Raw genomic sequence first — 23,356 nt, 5'->3', positions numbered from 1 at the left:
GTATTTCTCTCCTGTTGGGAGCAGGGAGGACCAAAGCACAAGTCTAAAAGCTCTCCAGTTTTCTGCCTTCTGACAGCAAGATAAAGTGCTTACATATTGCTGTCTCTTCAAAGTTATGACTTACCTTGGAGATTAGATAATCACTTTTGCTATCACTCTAGAAATTATAGAGTTACTTCAGGGCATCTGAAGAAATGTCTTAGCTCTTTCAGTTACTAGAATAGATTTTAAGAGCTTGAGCATAAAATGTTTGTGCGAAGCTGTCATTTTTATTGGTGAAAGAAAATGCATGCTTTTTGATTAATAGACCTTTATATTTCTGATGTTCTTGTTTTAAGTAGCACATTTTAAATTTTGAAAATCCTAGAATCTTCTTAGTTTTTGGCTGGCACTGTGATTAGACATCATGAGAAGAGCAAATTGTGACTTATCTATCTAGTAAAGTTTTCTGTAAGCACATAATATGGGGAAAGGAGTCCTGAAATTATGTAAATTTTAGTGTTTGATGCTTTAATCTCTACCAACATTTAGAATGGGAACATGTATGGAGATAACCCATTGGTTATCTGCATGCATTCTCTTGTTCTGGGTCATATTGAGAGACAATATAATGTAGTTTTTTAAAAAAGTGTTAGAATGAGAGGTAGTAGTTGTAAGATCTGATTTCAGCTTTTCCACTAATTTGCTGTGACTTTAAACCACTTACTCTCTTTGAATCGTAGTCTCTTCATCATTAAAAGGAAAGGATAAGATTAGTTAACTTGTATGAAGGCCTCTTTCAGCTCACATATTTCAGACTTCTGTGATTCTCATTTTATGTATTTACAGATTAACATAATTTTAACTTAAAAGTAGAAACATTGTGTGCCTCTTTTCAGATGTACTTAAGAACAGTTCATAGAGGAAAATGTGTACAGCATGTTTGTATAGATGTGTGTTTGAGAAGCACATAGGAGATGGGAGTATAGCTTCAGAGAAATCTTAACATGTCTAGTAGTGAAATCAAACAAGCTCACATTCAGGGACTTTAATCTTCTTGGTGAACTGGGAAAACAAGGTCATTGAAGGATCATTCACCCTATGTATCTGGAGTGCTTTTGAAATGCAAAGATAGTAGATATTTGGACCAGCTTCTGTGGGACATTTTTCAGGGAATGAACTAGAGGTAGAAAAAGTATTACTAAGTAATATTTCAGATTGACCTAAATATTATTACCCAGTTTGTCCAGCATTCTTTCTTCCGACTTAGATCACAATGGCATTCTAGAATTTCCCAAGGTCAAATCTGCTATGATATAACTATTTATTACAGTGAACATACTTTTGTGTTGTTCCACAAACTATAAAGACAGCTTTGGATAGTAAAATATATCACTTATAGAAAGAGAAATAATATTGTTGGAATGATGTATATGTAGAATTCTCCAAAGACTTGAGGTGACATTGACAATAAAAGGCAAATGAAATGTTCTGTAGCTGAATGTAGGCAGTATTCACTGTAAATTGGAGGCTGGATTGTGCCTGCTTAGGGTTCTGACTGAGGTAAGGACTGGGGCAGGATGCAGGAAATGAATATTCATCATGCAGACAGTTTCTTTGACTTAGTCTCTGTATCTTAACCTTTCATTTTTCCTTTTGTAACATGTTATAGTATTATTTTGGTTAACCATTTGACTGAGAATGCTATTATATATCATTCTACTGTCAGACTTTGTATAGTACCACTTTGGGATACTAGATAATTAAGATTTGATAGAAATATTCCAATTTGTATTAATGTACATTCATTTGTACATTCTAAAAGTGCACTCTTTTCAAAATTAAATATAGTTAAGGAGTTGAAACTCTTTGACTGCATACTTTTAGATTCCATTTTCAAATTCACTAAAAACTATGGGATGAAACAGTAATTGTAAAATCAGATTTTTAATGACATAGCAACAAAAATGTCCATTTTACAGGAAGAGAGACATCTCAGTTCAACTTTTTCCTTCATATTTGTTTTTCAAAAGTGAAGATGGGTTTACTTACCCATCATAGGAATATATTTCTTAAAGACTTTCCAAAGTTAGATCCTCATCCCAACATGGATACTTAATTATCATGAAAAGAATCAAGAGCTCTGATTTTCTGAGTGAGCTGGAAATTCATGTAGGCAAAGAACACTTCAGTTATTTACTACATAATATTAAAAGCTTTCTCAAAAGTATATTATTAACTACATTTATGATGGTGATCATTGCAGTTCGATGAAGAATTCACAGCTCGACAGGAAGCTCAAGCTGAGCTTCAAAAAAGAGAAGAAAAAATCAAAGAACTTGAAACAGAAATCCAGCAACTTCGAACCCAGGTAATGAAAAAAGATATAGACTTTGTGTCATGTCACAGAGAATTTGATGATAGAAAATTATATTGTAAGAAAGAAGGAAAAAATGTAACTGGAAGCAGACCTCTTTGGTAGTTTCAGATTTTAGTTGAAATAACGATACAGATTTGATTTTTGTGGACAGTGAATCATTTTACTGTTTGGAAAAAATAGCGTATCAGATACTCACACTGCCCTGAATATTTTAAGCAACATGTTAAACAAGCAAAATGTTTTTGAGATGAAATTTGAAAAATGATGATGATTTGAAAAATTTTATGGTATTTTCTTTCAAAAAGAATATGGAAATGCTCATTAATATTAATTATCTCAAAAGCTTCTTGATGTCTCTTTAATTCTGTATACTTTACATTTCCACCTACATTCACTAGGATGAAAACGTCCCATATGCGCTTAAAATCTTAATTAGGGTCTATAAAGTTTAGAATTAATTACTCTCTTTAACACACTTTATGTCTCAAATGAATGTTAAAAAATCAAAGAGGATGCCTTTAGTTAGTGAATGTTCTGTCAGTATGGTTGATTGACTAAGTCTGGTTTCATCATTCTACTAAAAAAATTATTTAATTTACTAGTAATGTGCAAAGTACCCGATGTGGTGGCCTTTTCCTACCCTTAGTCTACAACACATATCTCTAATATTTGATCATTTCTTTTCACTAAATCATTTCTCTTCCCTCTTTATCATCTGGCTTCCCTTTTGAACTGTCTGAGAACTGTTTCTCTTTATTTTTTCATCCTTCAAATGGTGATATTACTCAGTGTTTTGTCTTCTCCTTTTCTCTGTTCATGCTTGTTCAGAATTCCATTCAGCATCATATATTCAAATATCACCTTTTATTAAGTGTCAAGTCTCTTTTTTTTATTATTAGTTTTTAGGATTTTGTCTTGATGCTTTTTTTTTCGTTTTTAATTGGTACATTATAATTATATGTAATTGTGGAATTCATTGTTACATATTTGTATGTGCACACAATATAACAACAATATAATTTTATCAGTTTTGTTCCCTAGTACCTCCCCTTTCCCTCTCCTCCCTCCCCCTGGTCTTCTTTGTCTGTTCTACTCATCTCTCTCCATGAGATCCCATTCCTACCTTTATTTTCCTTCTTCATCACTAATTCCACATATGAGAGAAAGCATACAACTCTTGACTTTCTAAATTTGGCTTAATTTGTTATACATAATACCCACATGTTCCTCTGATTTTTGCAAACAGCATAATTTCATTCTTTATGAGTTTGTAAAACTCCATTGTATATAGCTACCACATTTCCTTTATGCATTCCTCTATTGATCAATGCCTAGACTGTTTCCATAATTTGGCTGTGGTGAATTGTGCTTCTATAAACATTGGTATGCATATATCACTATAGTATGCTGACTTTAATTATTTAGGGGTGGAATAAGTGGGTCCTATGATGGTTCCATTTCTAGTCTTTTGAGCAAGATCCATACTGATTTCTATAGTATTTGTGCTAATTTACAATCCTGCCAACAGTGTGAAAGTGTTCCTTTCCCCCCCCATCCTTTCTAGCACTTATTATTGTATGTATTCTTTTTTTTTTTTTTTTTTTGGGTGTTGGGGATCGAACCCAGGCAAGCACTCTACGGACTGAGCTATCTCCCCAGCCCCCTATTGTATGTATTCTTGATGGCCTCCATTCTAACTGGAGGGAGATAAAATGTCATTGTCGTTTTGATTTGTATTTCCCTGATTGTTCAAGATTTTGAACATTTTTTCATATATTTGTTGGAAATTTGTGTTTTTTCTTTCTGAGAAGTGTCCATTTAATTCATTTTCCCACTAACTGATATTTTTTCTGTGTCGTTAGTTTTTTGAGTTCTTTATGTATTCTGGCTAAATTAATCTTCTGTTGGATGAGTAGCTAGCAAAGATTTTCTCCCATTCTGAAAGTTCTCTCTTCAAAACCTTCATTGTCTCCTTTGTTGTGCAGAAGCTTTTTAATTTGATGCTATTGCATTCATTAATTCATGATATTATTTCATGAGCTTTATGAATCCTTTTGGAACCATCTGTGCCTAAAGGTAGGAATGTTGACCCTATATTTTTTTCTGTCAGAAAAATATCTGTTTTGGATCAAATATATCTAAGCTGGAATTCAAACAACTTTACTCACAAGTGATTTGTCTTTGGTCACGTTTTATAATTTCTCTAGCCTCAGTATTTTTCTCTTGGACTATTTCATTCCCAGCACTGTAAAACTCACTAAGCCAGACTAAAGAACTGGAATGAGAGAGTACAGAACTTGTGGGATATGTCCATCTATCAAGCAGTCCATTCCAATCACATTACTAAGAGCAAAGTGTTCCTAATTTCCTTTAGATCCACATAGGAAATAGTTGTGTGACAAAGACTTGGTTTAGCCAATGCATATGTCATCACTGGTACTGAAGTTCAGATACAAGGGTTTTGTGTTGGAGTTAAACATCTCTTTTAGCTTTAGCACTCTGGACCCTGACATGTGGCATATTTCAGTAGATCCTTTTTTCCTCTGCTGTTTCAAGTGGCAAAGTAAAGCTCCTGAGGCAATCATGAGATAACTGCCTGCCATAGGAGCCACTTTCTTCCAGACTAGTGTCAAGTCACTTGAGTTCTTATATTTCCAGCTCTTGATTAGCAATCTTAGTGGGAAGGTCCTGGTGCATATAGAAATCAAACCTGGTATCCATGATTTCCTCTCTTTCCTCAAACCAGCTTGGATTCCATTTTATTTGTTTAAATTTTACCACCATTTTTAAAGAGGGAAGTGGGAATTTTCTTTAGCTTTACTTCGTTCCACTTGTGACAAAGTAAGCTAGTCACTGTTTTATGTCAGTTTTTTTTTTCTCGTTTCCCTTTTGTACCAAATCCCAGAACCCCTTAGATCCACTCTCAATACATCTTTCCTGGACTGTTATAATTGTTTCCTAATTTTTCTCCCTTGCCTATTGTCTGTTCCTCCTCAAATTTATCCTTTATATTAAGCATCAAATTAATCTTCCTAAAACACTGCCATGATTATTATCACATGGCTTTAATATGTTCAGTGGTTGCCTTTTGTCATCAGGGTTAAATAAAATCTCCTTACCAGGAATTTTAAGGCCTAGCATGGGCTCCCTTGTCCTCCTTTGTACTCTAGGCTCTGATTGCTCCCTTAAATATAGTCTTTTTCGTAGCTAAGTCAACTTTTCTACTTTCGTATTTGTAACTTCCTGTCTCCATACTTTTCCTTCTGCTATCATTTCTCAGACTTTAGTTATAAAGATGCTAATTTATTAAATCTGGAAAACATTTCGTAGTCTACTAAGTTGGGTACACAAAATTGTCTCTTGGAGATTCACAATATTCATTAGCATATTAAAGGATCCAAGATGTCCTACGCTGAAGAAACCTGTATACCTCTTTTGTATAATTTTCCTAGACACTTTTTACTACAAAACTCTTAATGTAAAGAGATGCTCACATTAGCATCTCTTGGAAATATTGTTTTCATAGAATTTACTAGAGAAATGTTGACTTATGTTATACTCTTTTACATGCCATGCCTTGCTCTTCTGTGCATGTGAAGCATACATTCTAAAGGAGAAACTCAGTAAGATGTCCTTTGGGAAGCTTCCATACCTCCATCAGGGAATTTCTCTGAACTTCCATATTACTTTCTTAGGCTACTCATATTTTATGTATTTATATGCTTTCTTTCTTTATTCCATGTGAGTGTAAGCACCTTGAGGACTTATGCTCACCCAGCACAGAGACTTATTACTTAGGAAGTACTTATTTATTGTTAAATTAACTATAAAATTTCAGTCACAATGTACTTTCTAGTGTGCCGTAAATGGTGTAAAATATAAAATTATTAATTAACTGTGTTTGGATCACAGTGCTATATTGTAGCCTAATTTAATTGTTCAGTTCCTTATTGTTCATTAGAGGTAACAAAAGAATGATAATATTTGAATTTAAAGAACATTGTAAATTTATTTTTTTTTTTAATTTTGAGAATTGAACCCAGGGCTGTTTTACCACTGAGCTACATCCCCAGCCCTTTCGATTTTTTATTTTGAGACAGGGTCTCACTAAGTTGCTTAGGGCCTTGCAAAGTTGCTGAGGCTGGCTTCAAACTTTGGATTCTCCTTCTTCAGCCTCCTTAAACCACTGGGATTATAGGTATGTGCCACTGAACCTGGCTAAAAATTTTTAATATAAACACTTGAGATTATTAATTAAAAATGTAAGATGTACATTTAACTTAAGTAAAATCACATGTTTTCGTTTTGTTTTGTTTTGGTGGTGCAGGGGAACAAACCCAGGGTGTCTTGAACATGGTTGGCAATTGTTCTACCACTGCACTATAACTCCTGCCTAAAATTCTATTTATTTTTTAAAATTTTTCTTGAAGGGATTTTATTTTATTATTTTTTATTTTTATAGACTGCATTTTGATTCATTGTATGCAAACATTTTGTGGTTATATAAGTTTCATAACAAACATTTAATTGAGGCAAAAATTTGATGTTTATAAATGTGTCTTACTGTCTCTTAATTTTTGATTTTTGCTTTCCATTAAAAACTGGGCCACACATTTTGCCTTTGAAAATATGTAAAAGTCTATTTATGCACACTCGTAGGATAATTTACTATTATCCTGAACTTTTAATTTCCCCACAATTTCTTTGATCTCAGTTGAGACTGTCTCTTTTGTAAATCATTTTGCTACATTAAAAGTAAAATTGAACATGTTTTGCATATTTAAATCCTGTCTGATTCTTTCTGACCATGGGAGAGGATTTGAGTCCAGGGGAAGACTGTCACTGCTAAGTATAGGAACACTTTAGTAATATATATTCATATTCATATAAATACATAAACATCCATATATGTGAATAAAATACTTGTCCATTGTACATTGAATATTATGGAAAACATATCCATGATCATATTGACCTATGACTGTTATGTTTAATATTTTTTATGAATAGGAAAGTCTTTAAATTGATTCTTCCAAAAATATGCTTCAGTGTTTTGTAAAGATATTTCTAAGTTTATTTAGTAAAATTAAATAGTCCAAGCAGAAAATTTATATTAATAAAGGTAAGAGGATTTTCTTCACAAAATAAAATAACATAACACCAAGAAATTTCATTAGTTTTAAACCTGTTGTTCTGTTAATCTAATGTCATATCTTTATTAAAGAGATATATGTTTATTGGTAGTAGTCCTGAGGGAATATTTATAATGAACAGCTCCACTTTTATATTCATTTTAGAATGTGAACCATTGGTACCAGTAATGGTTTAAAGAAATGGGTACAGAGTAATCATCAAAGTAGAAGACAGGATGGAATGCAGTGTTCTTTCATCTGTTATCCATTGTCATTAGAGAATACATTTGAGGTTACTTTCCCATGGTAGAAAAAAGTTGTTCTCCTTTCATAATCTAATCTGTGAATAAATTCTTGTCATGGAAATGACATGTACCCATGAAGATGTAGTCTGTTATTAGTGGAGAGAAGACCACATTGGCCATGAGAAGATTCACATTCAAATCCAAATCAGGTTTCCAACTGTGCAGTCTTTGTTCAGTCATTTAACTTTTTGCAGTTAGGGTTTCCTCCTCTATAAGCAGTGAGACAAAAATATCCTATCTACATTGCAAGGTCATAATAAGGATAGAAAAAATAATAGATGTAAACTGTTGATGAGCATATATTAGTATGCAAATTAATGCTCCTTAGTATTAATTATTGGTATTAGAAGACAGCTAAGTAACTGGTGCTAAGAAAGAGACTCTTGTGTAAAGCTAATTGGCCCCCAAGGGATTTGAATCTATGACCTTGTATTAATTAGCCCATATTCAAACCAAGTAGTCTGACATGCCCAAGCTATATACAGTGCTGCTTCTGTGGATGTATTTATGATGAGAAGTAATTTTTCATTATTTTGATAGAGTATTTTACAAAATCTTAAATGATACCAGCTTTTCTAGCCTTAATGTATTAGCAGAACTAGTTGCTGTACAGACTTTGTAATGCTTACCGAAGTGTGTACACAAGTGTTTTATATGTACTGTTAAAGTATAAAATCCTAAGAATTCAAAAAGGCATATTTAATCTTTTATTTATTTATTTATTTTTGTAGTGGAATTGGGAATTGAACCTAGGAGCACTTAACCACTGAATCACATCCCTAGCCCTTTTTTATATTTTACTTAGAGATAGGGTCTCCCTAAGTTGCTTAGGTCCTTGCTAAGTTGCTGAGGTTGGCTTTGAACTTGAAATCCTCTTGCCTCAGCCTCCCAAACTACTGGGATTATAGGCACATACCACCATGCCCAGCAAGCATATATAATCTTAAATGTCTACTGATGTATATTCTTTCTGATGTGTTTCATTCTAAGGACTAAACTCATATCATTTATTTTTCAGGGCCTTGGACCCTCAAGTTCATCAGGAATTCCAGGTCCTCCTCCACCACCTCCACTGCCAGGTGTTGGCCCATCTTCATCTCCACCTCTACCACCTGCATCTCTACCTGGAGTTCCTCCTCCTCCACCACCTCCATTATCTGGATTGGGTCCTATTCCACCACCACCACCTTTATTTGGAGGACCTCCTGCACCACCACCCCTAGGAGGAATTCCTCTTCCCCCAGGAGTGCCACTTGATCTACCTTATGGAATGAAGCAGAAGAAAATATATAAACCTGAAGTGTCCATGAAGAGAATCAATTGGTCAAAGGTAGTTATTTTAATCAGCTTTTTGTCACTGTTACCAAAAGATCTGACAAGAGCAATTAAGAGGAAGAAAAGTTTGATGCTCGTGGTTTCAGAGGTCTCAGTCCATAAATGGTTGATTCCTTTGCTTTGGGCCCAAAGTGAGGCAGAACATTATGGCAAAAGGGTGTGGAGTAGGATAGCAGTGAGGACATGGCAATTGTGAAGCGGAGAGAGAATGCTGCTCACAGGGGACAACATATAAACCCCAAAGGAAGGCCCCAGTGATGCACCTCCTCCCACCACAACCTACCTGCCTATAGTTACTACCTTGTTAATCCCTGTCAGTGGATTAATCTACTGATTTGGTTACAACTTGCATATCTGATCCTTTCACCTCTAGTTTTTCATCATTTCACATGTGAGCTTTTGGCGGGCACCTCATACCTAAACCATAACGGTAATACTATAACTATAGAATTTTTTGACTTTGTCTATCCATGATTAACCATTAATGTGCTGAATGCATTAATGCATGTATGTGTTGTGCAAATTTTCACTTGATGACTGCTGACTTTTACTGCTTTCCTTTGTAAATTCACCATCTCATGTCCATTTTGCAGTCTACTACTAAAATAATTGAAAACCCCCACATAATTTGAAAATATGAGGAAGGCAAAAGGAAAGTTAAAGTAGTGTAGAGAATGCTATATGAAATATATCAACAAATGAAAAACTATTGTGATTCTTTTACCTCTGTTAACTTGAAGTAATCTAACTTAAATAAAATCTTTTCTGTTATTGAGCCTTGTTTTGTTAGTTATTTTTGCTCTTAGAAAATAATTTTTTTGGTTTTAAACTTTCAGATAATATGCAATAGGTGACAATATTCAGTGGTGACATAATTTTTTATATCATGTATGAAAATAATTTTCTTCTGAATGTTATTTTGCTTTGTTATTGTTATATATAATGTTTCTTTTAAAAATATTTATACAGATTGTCACAGTCCTCATTCATTGGAAATTAATCTTCTAATGAGTATACATTTACCCAGAAATATGTAAAGTGATATCTGAATGTGTCTGTTTTAAGTTGGTTTTATCTAATTGATGATTCAATTGTTTTTAAAGATCAAATGTATACCTGTGCTTTGCTCATAAGAGTATATGAGTTATAAATGATCTTAGTGTATAGTTATTTGTACATAGGCACAAAATATAGGCTCCAGAATTTGTTGGTTCAATTATCTGTGTACATAAATGTAATGATATGTTTGCTAGTTTAGTGTACACTGTAATGGCACTTAACATATCACCAAAGAATCATGATGTACTGAAAATGCAAAATTCTAATTTTGGATTTGTTGTGGTTAAGATCACAATTCTCTGGAACTATACTGCCTGGATTGAAATCCCAGCTGTGCCATTTACTAGTTTGTACAGCTACTTAAACATTTTGGAGCTCAGTTTCCTTCTCTTTAACATGGAGATAATAATAGGTCTTGCCTTGAAGGATTATCATGAGGATTAGATGAGTTAATATATGCAAATCACTTAAAACAGTACCTGACACATAGTAGGAGGTATGCATAAGCTATTATTATAGTTGTTGCCTTCGACTTAATCAGTGAATATGGAAAATTAACTGGTTCTGAGTCTTATATTTCTTGTTTTCAAATAACCAGGTGCATGCAGAATGTATGTGAATTGAAGAAGGATTTACTAAATTATTCTTAACGCTCTTTTCAGTAGAAGAATTTTCAAAATGTAATTTTCTCTCTGGCCTATTGTTGTTGCATATGTTTTGTGCATGCCAAAAGAATTTTGAGAGTTTTGCAGTGAATATTTACTTTAAGTGTATTGTTTTGATAGATCCTAAAATTGCTTTAGTGGTAAATGAATAAAAGAATTGTCATTCTACCTTGCTGAAAGTGAGTTCTTTGAAAAATTAAATAGAAATAATAACTTGGAAACATATCTGTGATTTTGCTTCAGATCGAGCCCAAAGAGTTATCTGAGAACTGTTTCTGGTTAAAAGTAAAAGAAGACAAGTTTGAGAATGCAGATCTCTTTGCAAAATTGGCGCTGAATTTTGCTACCCACATAAAAGGTACATCTTTTAAGTTATATAATTTTCTGATTCTGATATGTTGCAATTTAGTACTATGCCAAAATTTTCTAGAAATGTATATATGTATAATTTTTCCATACTGGATAGGAACAAAGAAATAGATTGACATATTAGTATATATTACCCAGTAACTAAAGAAAGAAAGCTCTTTTTCCTTTGAATTTTATTTTCATGAATGTTATTGTTCATCTGAAAAACAATAGGTTTTATTTTTATTGTTTAAGATGTGTCATATGCCACATATTAAATTACAAAATTGTTATTTTTCCTGAGCAATAGAGGAGACAGAGTTGCTGATTTACCATGCAAGGGAAAATAATTTAACAGAGTACTAAAGTCTCAGAAGTTTTCACAAAATTAGGATAAGATGGTGCCTTGGGGCTTATGTACTCTTTTTCTTTTCCATTTATATTACTTATCAATTTTTTTCTTAGGAGATTTCATAGTTTTTGTTATCAGTAGATTTTCGGGATTAATATAAAAATCTATTGCCCAATAAGTATGTTTACTGGTATGATAATAGAGTGCATTGTTTATGATTAGATCCTTAACCTCTTGTGTAATTCATATATAATTTTGTTATTACTCTGATAAATTCTCAATCTTGTGATTAATTACTGTGGTTTATGATTTCAGGTACTTGTCATTTCTGTTTCATATTTAATGCAGAAGTGATAATTAAGCATAGAATTTTTCTCTCTGAATGAGTCTTTACAGCTAAGAAATGGAAATATTCTATACTCTTTTGCTCTTAGAATTAGTGCTTTTGCCATCATTTGTCTGATTTCTCACACATGCCCTACAATGTGAATTTTGGAAAATTCAGAGAGAAAAAAAAAAGGTGAAAATTATTTCGTTTCAGTTCTTTTAGAATATCTTGCAAACTAGAAGTGCCTGTGCTCTATTTATTGTTTTTTATTGATTGAATTTTACACACACATGCCTACGTGCACATACTGAGAGATCTGGGCTGATTAGAGTATTCTGAAGAATTTTGACCTTAAAAGTTCTTGCCAGTAGTTTTTTTTTTCCCCTATTTATTATAATAGTCTTCACATTTAAAAGGTTCTTCAGTGCCTCCAGAAATTACTATTTATTTTAGTCACTTCTTTAAATTGAAAAATTCCTTATAGCAAATTACTATATTATTGTTATGATAGTTTTTAAAAAAGAAAGATTTGTGGTTAAAAAAATCAGGAACTTTCTCTTCAATCCCAGATTTTTACCATTTTTCCACAGAAAACGATTACTAATAATTTCCCACATTGTTTCCTAGAAATAGTCTATGTCTCTAGAAGCATATGATATTTATTGTTTATTTTTTTTTGTTGTTGTTGTTCCGTGCTGTTTTCACTAACTGTATTTGTGGCTTATTTCATATGAACTTGCATTTGTTTTCTGTGTTTTCACATACTGCATAGAATTCTGTTGTATGAACCTATCTTAATTCATTGAAGCAGTCCCCTATTGATGGCTATTTAGATTGGTTCCAGTTTTTTCCAAAAAACGTTGTGGCAACTATGTTTTCACATACACCTTTGTGTGCATACGAGAATCTCTGTGAGAAAAATTCTAGAAGTGAAATTTCCCAAAAAATAGTTTTCTACATTTAAAATCTTTATATTATGAATCTGCTTTCCACAAAGTTTGTGTCTCTTTATGGGGTCCCCAAGAATGTATTTGAATACAGGTTGAACATTCCTAATCTGAAACCCAAAATATTCTAAACCTTGAAACATTTTGATTGCCAATATTACACCTCATGTAAAAAATTCAATAACCAACCTCATGTGACAGTTTGCAGTCAAAATACAGGCACACCATAAGTATTGCATAAAATTATCTCAGGCCACATGTATAAGGTGTATGTGAAACAAAAATGAATTTCTTGTTCAGACTTGGATCTCCTCCTCAAGATACCTCATTGTGTATATGTCAGTATTTCCCAATTTGGAAACAGAGTCTGAAATCCAAAACACCTCTGGTCCCAAGCATTCCAGATAAGATATCCTCAATGTGCATCTCCTTCTCTGTTCATCTAAGAGGTGAAAATAGTAGGTCATGGATGCTATAATTTTTACTTTTTAAGTCAACTATGAGGTTGAAGTGAGGTTGAGCAGCTTTTATTCTGTTCATAGGCAATTTTTAACTTCTTTTTCTTTGAACTTCCCCTTGTATTTTTTTATACGTTTTCTATTAACCAGTTGCTCTTTGCTTATTGATTTATTTTTATTGAATCATACAAGAATCATAGGTTTCATAAACTTTTAGAGTCAGCCTGGACCACACAAATGATTAAGCACAGACTATTTTACTAATGAATAAACTCAAGTTAGAGAGGTTAGTGTTAAACTCATTGCAGTAGAGAGTTTCCAAATGTAATGTGTAAGAGTAGAAAAAAACCAGAGGAGATAGAGTCACACTCTTGCATTCTGACTGTGATACTTGTAATCTCAGTGACTAAATTTTCTCATCCATAAAATAAGTAGACTAATGTTTACTTAGTAGTGTTGTGAGAATTATATAAGATTATATATTTAAAGCACCCAGCATAGTACTTGCTATTGAGCACATGCTTAATAAATATTAATTCATTTTCCCTTTCATATCCCTGATCCTGTTTATGTATGTGTGTGTGTGTTTTGTTGTTGTTTTAGCTACTGATACTTAATATAACTGTTATTTCAGCAGGAGGTTTTCCTGCTCTTTTGAGTAGCACTTGCTAGAGCTAATCAGTTACAACAGAAGCAATTTTTACCACAGCTACCAAAACCTGATGAAACCAAAGTAAATCCAAACAAAAATCATATAAGGACTCTCATGTACACACCACTTTGAATGCTATATTTCCATTTCTCTTAATTTAATTCTCCAATTTTTTTATTTTAACATTACTCCTAGTTTCCTATTTTGAATATTTAAGTACAAATCAGGACTGGGCAACATCCTTTATACTAAGAATTATTTCTGAAGGGATAATTAAGGGATCAATTAAGCATTGTAGAATAGTTGAGATAGTTATAGTGTTGCTAAAATAAATTTTAATGATACAAAACTGCCATTTTTTTGTAACTCTCAATAACTATTGATTGGTCTTCCTGTAATAGCTGAAGTCCCTTGTCACTTGCAGTGCCTTGATTCATAATTTGGTCAATAGGTGGCAGACTCAGTAAGAAATCAGCAGGAGACTGTGGCTCCAGCAAACTTAAATAGCACTGCCTTGACTTTCTTAGCTCTAGGGCACCACTTTGTTCCCCATTCTGCTCTCATTGCAGCTCATTCAGCTGTATTCTGGAATGAGCAACACACCCGTTGTTTCTAAGACCTATTTTCAAAGCTCTTAGACTCAGTGTTCCAAAACCTTTGAGAACATTCCTCTCCTGCAAGGGTGTTGGAGAGTTCATGTCTCTCTTCTTGCTAAATGCACTGTAAAGCATCACTAGTCTGTTTGCAAGAAAAAGTTAAAAATTTTAAAGTATCTTAGTATTGCTAAATAGAAGTTTTAAAATACACTAGTTCTGATATATCTCATTTTAAATGTGTAAATATTGAATACGTGAAAGTACCATAAATTTTACTATTTGAATTATTTTATTTTTAGAGTTGTAGAGAAAATTACTTTTAATATTCTGTTAAAAATAGATTGTTTCTGTTTTAGCAAAGAATGGCTCTTTCATTTTACTTTGTAGAATACCTACTATGTGCAAATCACTATACAAAATGGGACAGAAAAAATGAATAAAATCTTCATGTGCCAGGGCACTCATCTAATGAGGGTTGTGGGAAAATGCACTCTTCATTTAGTCAAATCGTAGAAAAGATGGGATAATTTTTTTTTTAAGTGATGGGACCACAAATAGAAATGGTCAGTTTTGAGTCAGTACAATGGAGAACTCAGAGGTGGTATTGTTTGAGTTGGGCCTTGATGTTTAAGTAGAATTTCAACAGGGAAAGAAGGAAAAAAAAGTCATTTTAGGTAGAGAATGTCATACACAAAGTAGTAAATTAAAAACTAAAGATGAATTAAATTTAACAGAAAGTATTTGAGCAAAGAATGATGAATTGTACAGCACTGAGATCCAGAAGAGGTTCAGAGGGCTTCACCTAGCAGTGTGAGTAGTGAGCTTTTATAGACCCAATATTGAAACAAAGTAAAGAAATCAGCTAATTGGCTTTAGTTAGGCATTTGCCTTATTCAGGTATGGTCTTATCACTTGATGCCTGTGACTGGGTGAAACTTGACTGTGTGATTGGGTGAAACTCAGCTGTGTATTACAAAAAATAGACTTCCAAATTAGGTTTTTGGTTCCTTAAGTACGAACTCCATGTTCAGAGACAGCTCAGACCTGTGCTCTCTTATTAATTTAACAGCAGGGAAAGGAGAAGCACATATTTTGTTGAAAGCACAGGAGGCAGGTGGTTGAGTTGGGACTATGGAGTGAAGACACTTGGGGGTGAAGGTAGTAATGAGAAATTCACACTGAAGAATTTGAGTTTTCATTTTAAGCATTAGAGACACAATGATTTGATTATTAACCCTAGACTAGACCTTTGGTGAATAGATATGTGATGGAATTGACAGATAGATGATGGACTGCTAATGGTGAATAAATATCAGTAGCATAGATGAGATGTGATATCCTGACTACTGTAGATGCTTAATCTTCAGCTTGTAAGGTCTTTTCTAGTTTCAAGATCTCAAGTCCTCATGCTTGTGTTTATGACATTTTGGTTCTGCTTATAAAACTATCACGATGCCCTCGGACAAAATGTATTTTGAAATGCTCTCTGGATTAATGAAATTTGTATATGTTCTTTTCTATTTAGTGAAGTAATGAAAAGACAAAAGAGATGGAGAAAGGTGGGGGAGAGGAAGAGGGAGGAGGAAGAGGGGAGACAGCTGGAGAAGTCCCTGTTAGTACTTAGGAATATGATTGTATGTGTAACTGTTGTAATGTGTATATGTGCATGTTTTCTACTGAGAGTTTATTAGTCAATTTGATAATATTTGGAGACATGTAGCCATCAAAGCTGTAATGATAGTGTCATTTTCCTTTAAAAATCTATAGTAATTATAGATAATGGTGATATTATATAAGAATTAAAGTAATGATGGTTTATATTAACTAAATTCAAAATAATAATAAAATATGTAGCTTATAACTGCTAATTCTAATTAGAATTTCTAGGGTTCTCTAGAGGCTTCAGGAAGAACAAAGATAGTGTGTGTGGAAGTTGTAAGCAATTTTTTTGGTTTTAATGTTGCATAGAGGAAATATAAGAAATAAACATAAGAGGTTAATAAAATTTAGCTTCTTCAATAATATATTTCTACAGTGTAATTTAGCTTTAGTAATAACAGGAATTGAAGTGTTATAAACATTTCAAGTACATATAAATGTCATTTTGCAGTGCTTGAAATATTGGGCATAGCTTTAAGATTATGGTGAAGCTGCATTTGAAAATGCATGTATGTAAAAGCACTTTTTCTCTTGGATCATATTTTAAATCATGTTTTTGAGTATTAGAATCAGCTGGCAGCTTCTAAAGATTCCCACAGTTCTGCCCTTGTTTGATTGCTCAATACAGTCATAAAAACTTAGGGAAATAATGAAAAGATATAATAATGTTAAAATCTAATTCATCTGTTTTCACAATAAAGGAATTCTTAGAATTGACTTGAAAATAATGAGCTGTCAGTCTCACAATGTGCATTCCTTATAAGATGTTGCTAAACTGTCCAGAGAGAGTTGGTGTCCTAACAAATAATTTGTCATCTTAATAACATAACATGTGAGTTTCTGTAAGCTTTATACATAAGGGAACAAACAGAAAAGGCTTAATTCTTTCAGATAGCAAACTAAAAACCATACCCACTTGTCTTAGTTTGAGCTGCCATACCAAAATAATATAAACTTAGTACCTTATTGTTATTGTTTAGACATGAGGTGTTCCCCAAATGCTTATGTGTGAGACAATGCAAGGAAGTTTATAGGTGAAGAGATTGGGTTATGAGAACCTTAACCTAATCAGTACATCCATCCACTTGAATGGATTAATTGGGTGATAAGTGTAGATAGGTAGGGTGTGACTAGAGGATGTGGGTCATTTAGGATGTATCTTTGGGCTACATATTTTGTCCCTGGTGAGTGGTGCAGTGTCTCTCTACTTCTTGAATGTCATATTCTGAACTGCTTTCTTCCACCATGATGTTCAACTTCACCTTGGACCCAGAAATGGAGATGGCCATCTGTGAACTGAGACTTCTGAAATTTGAGCCCTCCAAAAAACATTTCCCCCTCTATATTGCTCTTGTTGGGCCTTTTGGTTACAGTGATGAAATAGCTGACTAGCAAACTTACAAACAATATTAATTTTTGTCTCACAGTTCTGGAGTAGGAAAGTTCAAGATAAAGTTCACTGGGATTCATAGAAGGGGTTAACTTTGGGGGTTAGGTTTCAACATGAATTTTAGGGGAACATAAACATTTAGTTGATCACAATACCTGTGCATAATTTCATCATTTTTATTATATATTATGCTCTTTGGATTTCTGAGGAGATACTGATTAACTATGTTATTTTGCCAAAGTTTTTTCAGTATGAATACTTAATGTATTTCTTCTTTGTATAATATATGCATTCATTTCCAATTGCCATTTTCCAGTGAAATAATCACTTCCTTTATACAAAAGAGGAAGCAAGGAACTTTTGAGCCAGAGATAACATGCTTTTGTTTAATTAAAAGTCACCAATTACAGAGATCAGTTGAGACAGAGCATCTCCTGCCTTCTAAAGCAAGCAGGTTTCAAAATGGTTCTGTCTTTACATATTGGTCATGGACTGGTGATTGCACCACTTCTACTATTAACACCATCACTACAGTGACTACGTCTAACAATAATAATGTCAATCATAATAATAACAATAGCACATTTATGAAGCATTTAATATGTCCCAAGAGCTGTGATAAGTACGTTAAATCCATATTTCATTTAGTCTTCACACCAGTCCTAGATACTTCTATTATTGTTTTATAGGTGAAAAAAACTGAGGCTATGAGAGATTAAACAATATGTCTTGGTTAAATAGCTAGTAAATGGCAAAAATGGAATTTGAGCCCAGGTTTGTTCTTAATCACTTCCCTATGCTGAAGCAATGACTTTTAATGGATTTTTATGCCCTTAGTAATTTGCGCATTTTGTTGCATAGTTAACAAGTCCTTTTTCATACAGTTAATGATATATTTCCTCATATATTTTATTAACTTGTGAAATGTGTAATCCTGTTACCTTGGCACTAAGGACAGTTCTTTGGAGCTGAAACCAAAGCTAGGAAGTTGTCCCTTATCTACTGAAAGGAATAGGTTATTCTTTCCATGACTAAGATTTTTTTAAAGGGATTTTCTGCATGGAATCTGTCACTGGTAAAACATTGCTGTGACTTGGATTTGTCTCTTCTAGTAATGAATGAAGGAATGTGGTGTTCATGTCATTAGGCATTTGGTAATGATATATTAATATACATGGGATGCATAAAGTAATGAAATCAATTTTTCACTTGGGCTCTTTCAAAGTTAACTTTAAAACATTATAGATATTTTGTGTTATTTTATTATTAACCCCTTTGAGTCTTGAGTTAGTGAGATGGCCTTTCCTCATTTTTGGCTTCTAGACATTTTATAGATGAAGCATCATAACAGGTGTTCTTTTGATGGTGTTTGTAAATCACAGAGATTCTTATTCATATTTGGCACCGTTGTTCTAGCTAAATTAGTTTTGTATACGTAAGTAGAAATTCTTTACATTGAAATTCTGGAAGTTTTTAACATTTCTTCCTGAAATTGCAAACGGTTATATATTAGTGATAGTTAAACTAGTCCCAGACTATATCTTGCATAATATAAGAAGAACAAGAGTTTTCTCTGATTTATGATTTTTATTTAATTAAGAGCAGTTCAAATCTAGTTAAATTTTCTCAGGCATTATATATTAGTAATCCCTGTAGTAAATTAATCCATGTTGGTTAGAGTGCATTTCACTCTTTCTACTTAATAGGCTATTCAGAAATACACAAAAAAAATTTAGAAAAACTCACAAAAGGCAGTTTGCTTCACCAAAGAGTGTATTTATAGCCTCAGATCATCTTTAGAAGCAAGTAACTAGGTCTCACCCTCATATGCATGTATGCATGTGTGCGTGCGCTCGCGCACACACACACACACACACACACTCACACTCACACTCACACACTTACACAGAGGAGCTCACTTAAAGGTATGAATACCCAGAGACAGGAATCATTTAGTAGCCATTTCAGAAGTTGACTTCCATGTGGTTACTGGCAATATGATTTCTCAGTTGGTCTCTGTGCCATCAGTCTTATTTTGTTGTGATTACAGCTCCCACGTGTTGACAACAGTTTACTCATTATCCATTGTCTTCAAAATGACATTGAAACTCCTTCTTATGTATTTCAAAGCCATTTACCTTTTTACTTCCCCTAAATAGTACTTGACTTGAACTCTTATATTCCTCAAATAGAGACTGTTATAAGAATCTGCAACTTCTTTCTGAACACACTTAGCAGTTCTTCACTTAGCCCCTTTACTATCATTGTCTTTACTCACTGTGTCCCCTGATACACCATGACCATTTTGCATTCAGGAAAAAGCATTGTCATTTTGTGTACTCTAGTTTTCCCAGCATACACCACAGCTTCTGTCAAGTATAAGTCAGTTCAGTAAACACACAAATGAATTACAGTTATGTATGTTTAGTTTCATAATTCCAAGAGAAATAAAAAAGGATGGGTGGTAGCCTATATAGTATGAACTCATTCTGTCTTTATTTAGCAGTTTATTTAGTGATACACACACACACACACGCACACACACACACACACACACACACACACTATATTTCTGCCTCTTAAAATATATTCATTAATACTGATCAAATAACCAGAAATATGCATAATTAAGATAATTGAGTCTGGTTGTAATTTGGGTGTTTATTTTTTATTTTTTATTTTTTTTAAATTTGCCAGGCATGGTGGTGCATATCTGTAATTCCAGCAGCTCCAGAGGTTGAAGCAGGTGGATTACAGGTTCAAAGCCAACCTTCTCATCTTAGCAAGGCCCTAAGAAACTTAGTGAGATCCTGTCTCAAAATAAAATATAAAAAGGGCTGGCGATGTAGATCAGTGGTTATGTGACCCTTTATTCAGTCCCTGGTACCAAATTAATTAATTAATTAATAAAATATTTGTTGATTTAAAAAAATCTTGTTTTATACTATCACATATTTTCTTTAAAGTTTTTAAATGGAAAAGCTAGCCTTTTTTTCAAAAGTGGCTTATGGTTGATTTAGTCAATGTTTCAAAATGTGTGGTTGGCCTAGTTAAATATACAGAACTTTTGTGTGCTGAAATAAATGTCTATTTGCTGATTTGACCTTAAGGAAAATGTTTATTATTATCTTCAAACAACTGAAAACATAATGATATAAAAATAGAATGACTATCAAGAGGATTTTGCTAACAAAATTGACAGTTTCAATCACTGTGTTAATATTTGTTTGTACTTACTATACTCCAGCTTCTTTGGACAGTCTTTTACATGGATTATTTCATTTTCTTTTGTTCTCTACCCTATATAGTAGTTTCTGTCATTGTAACTATTTTGTAAAATGAGCAAAGAGAAACTGGTAATCAAGCTCAAGCTGACTGACCCCATACCATACTTTACCATGTTACTTTGCCTATTAAAGAAGCAGAGACATGGAAACATGATACATTAGAAGAAGCCTGAATCTACAAGCCCTTACTTTTAAACCCTACTGTATTTCCCCAGTGTAACTGTGCCCATGAAAGCTCCATTATTAGGAATCTCAGCTTAAGATACCCTTATCTATCTCGCAGGTCAAGAATAGGTTATTATGGGTGAATTTTTGTCCTTTGAAGTACCTCCTCACTTCCCTAGCCCTATGTAGTTTGTGTCGGGTGTTAGTGTGTTTGTATTTATTGGACCCAATAAAAATATACTCAGTGAATTGGCAGAACCGAATGAATCAATATGGCCAATAAGTGGTTTAAAGTGTGTTCAAACATGTCTCTCAATATAAAACTAATGTAGTAGGAGAATGGAAAAATATTTGTTTCTGGCCACCCTTAAGTTCTTCATGCATGTTTGGTCTACTTTTGGCTTATCATGGACCAATATAAATACTAGTCTCATTTCTCCCTACCTCCCAACACCATTTCCTCATTCTTCTTGCAATCTGTTGATATGGGTTTGAAGATCATAATTTTTATTTTAAATTACTTTTATAGGAGCCTAAACAAAATATGTGATGCATTCAAATGGCAAATATATTTATTGTGAATTATCAATATTACCTCCATTAGAATGGCTTAGTGAGAGTTAACTGTGTCTGGCTTCCTGTGATAAGAATAGACTGATAACGTGCTCCTGGCAATGTGTGAGGAACAGTGTTGTTTCCTAGCATGTAATTGCTTTTAATAGAAGGCAACAAAAGTTAACTACTCTGTAACATGCGATGCTATTAGGATATTTGTAATTTTCTTTGAAAACAGAAACTGGTGTGATTAGGTACCTTTTGTTCCATTAACAGCAATAATAAAGATGCTATCACTTCTCGGTTTTACTTGCTATTTGCTTTTCCAGTATCAGATCACATCCTTGTTAATTATTGGTATTTTGATTCTATTTCACATGCTTTTGTTTTCTCAATGCTGACATTTTAAGAATTTTAATAATTGATTGTATTTTCAAATGTTAATATATCTGCATGACGAATGCTTCTGAAATCTTTGTGTTGTTAGTTCATAGACATTCATTTTATTAATAAGGATACAAATTGGTCTTACACAGTTTCTCAGTCTGTTTCAGGGCATAAACTAAGAATCATAGGAAATTTCTCAGATTTCACATAGGGCTTTAGGACACAAGTCTAGCCAGTTTTTAATATTTCAGACTAAGGTATAATTTAGCTAAGGGATTCCATAAGAATTTTTTATTTTTTCCTAAGACTTTCAATTAACTGTAGTATTTTTGGAGTTCACTTATGCATCTAACCTGATGCATAAATGGAGTTTTTTTGGTAGTGTTTTCTGCTGGGGAGTCATTTAGTCTGTTAATATTGGCCATCATCATTCTATAATGATGATGCTACCCACTGTAATTAGTAGGGTATAATGCTGCTTTGAGTTTTAGTAGTTATGATTTTTCAAACTCATCATTTCATCTGGCTGTGTCCAGTGCTTCCTGTGAGCAGTGATATTATGATGACAAGGGACTAGGGGCGGAGTGTGTGCCCATGGTGGAGAACAAAGCTAAATACCCATTAAGCATCGAATTAATGATCTTGGTGTTACTACTGTGGTGCTCAAATCAATTTAAATAATTGGCCACAGGTAGGTGTATATGATTACAAAGATAACTAAAGAGGTCAACTCTTCTAAGCAGCCTTTTCTGTAGTAGGTGTGAATTTGATGGGGTGTGCCTTCTGAATTAGCGGTGCTTGAGACCAGCTTCATCCTATACTTATACTATGTTTCATACTTCAAGTGTTTAATTTTAAAGAAATTTGCAAGTGCTTTTGAAATTTGGTACCTTCCCAGATCAAAGCATAACAATATATAACTAATCTTGTTTTTAGTTACTTTCTAGGACATAACCGAATTTATTTTCACTAAAGTTTATTAAGAGATAGTCACTAACACAAAGCCTTTTCAGCATTTCCCTAATATTATGCTGTCATTTTCACTTTGTTTCAGTGATAGTTTCCATATCCTCATACCCTCAGAGATATCAAGGCAATTATTTATTATTATCAGTTCTTTCAGATTTAATAATGTTTCTGAAAATACCATTATCCATTTCCTTGGTGGAATGATTATAATTGTGCCTCAGCATTTATATACTACATAATACTTACTTGAGAATTATTACCAATAAATTCATTTAATTAGAATGGACCCTGGTTGGAACCTAATAAGTATTTAGTCTTAAGAGTTTGCTCTGATCTTTATGAATTTTGCAAATGGTTATAAATGGGTAATCTGTTTTTAAAACTTTAGTGTATTATGTGATATATGTA

General features: G+C 33.2%; 1 protein-coding gene across 1 annotated transcript in view; it reads left to right on the top strand.

The window, feature by feature from the left end:
- DIAPH2 (diaphanous related formin 2) overlaps positions 1-23,356 on the top strand; it is a 796,567-nt gene that overhangs the window by 237,621 nt on the left and 535,590 nt on the right. Inside the window, exons 16-18 of the mRNA XM_079124055.1 lie at positions 2,246-2,350; positions 8,815-9,126; positions 11,099-11,213. Of these exons, the coding sequence (XP_078980181.1) occupies positions 2,246-2,350; positions 8,815-9,126; positions 11,099-11,213 (532 nt within the window). The remainder of the gene's footprint in view (positions 1-2,245; positions 2,351-8,814; positions 9,127-11,098; positions 11,214-23,356) is intronic.

This window comes from Sciurus vulgaris (genome assembly GCF_902686455.1).
Source record: "Sciurus vulgaris genome assembly, chromosome: X".
In the NCBI taxonomy this organism is placed as follows: Eukaryota; Metazoa; Chordata; class Mammalia; order Rodentia; family Sciuridae; genus Sciurus; species Sciurus vulgaris.
The sequence above is the reverse complement of the archived record's forward strand: the minus strand, read 5'-3'. Positions and strand labels throughout refer to the sequence as shown.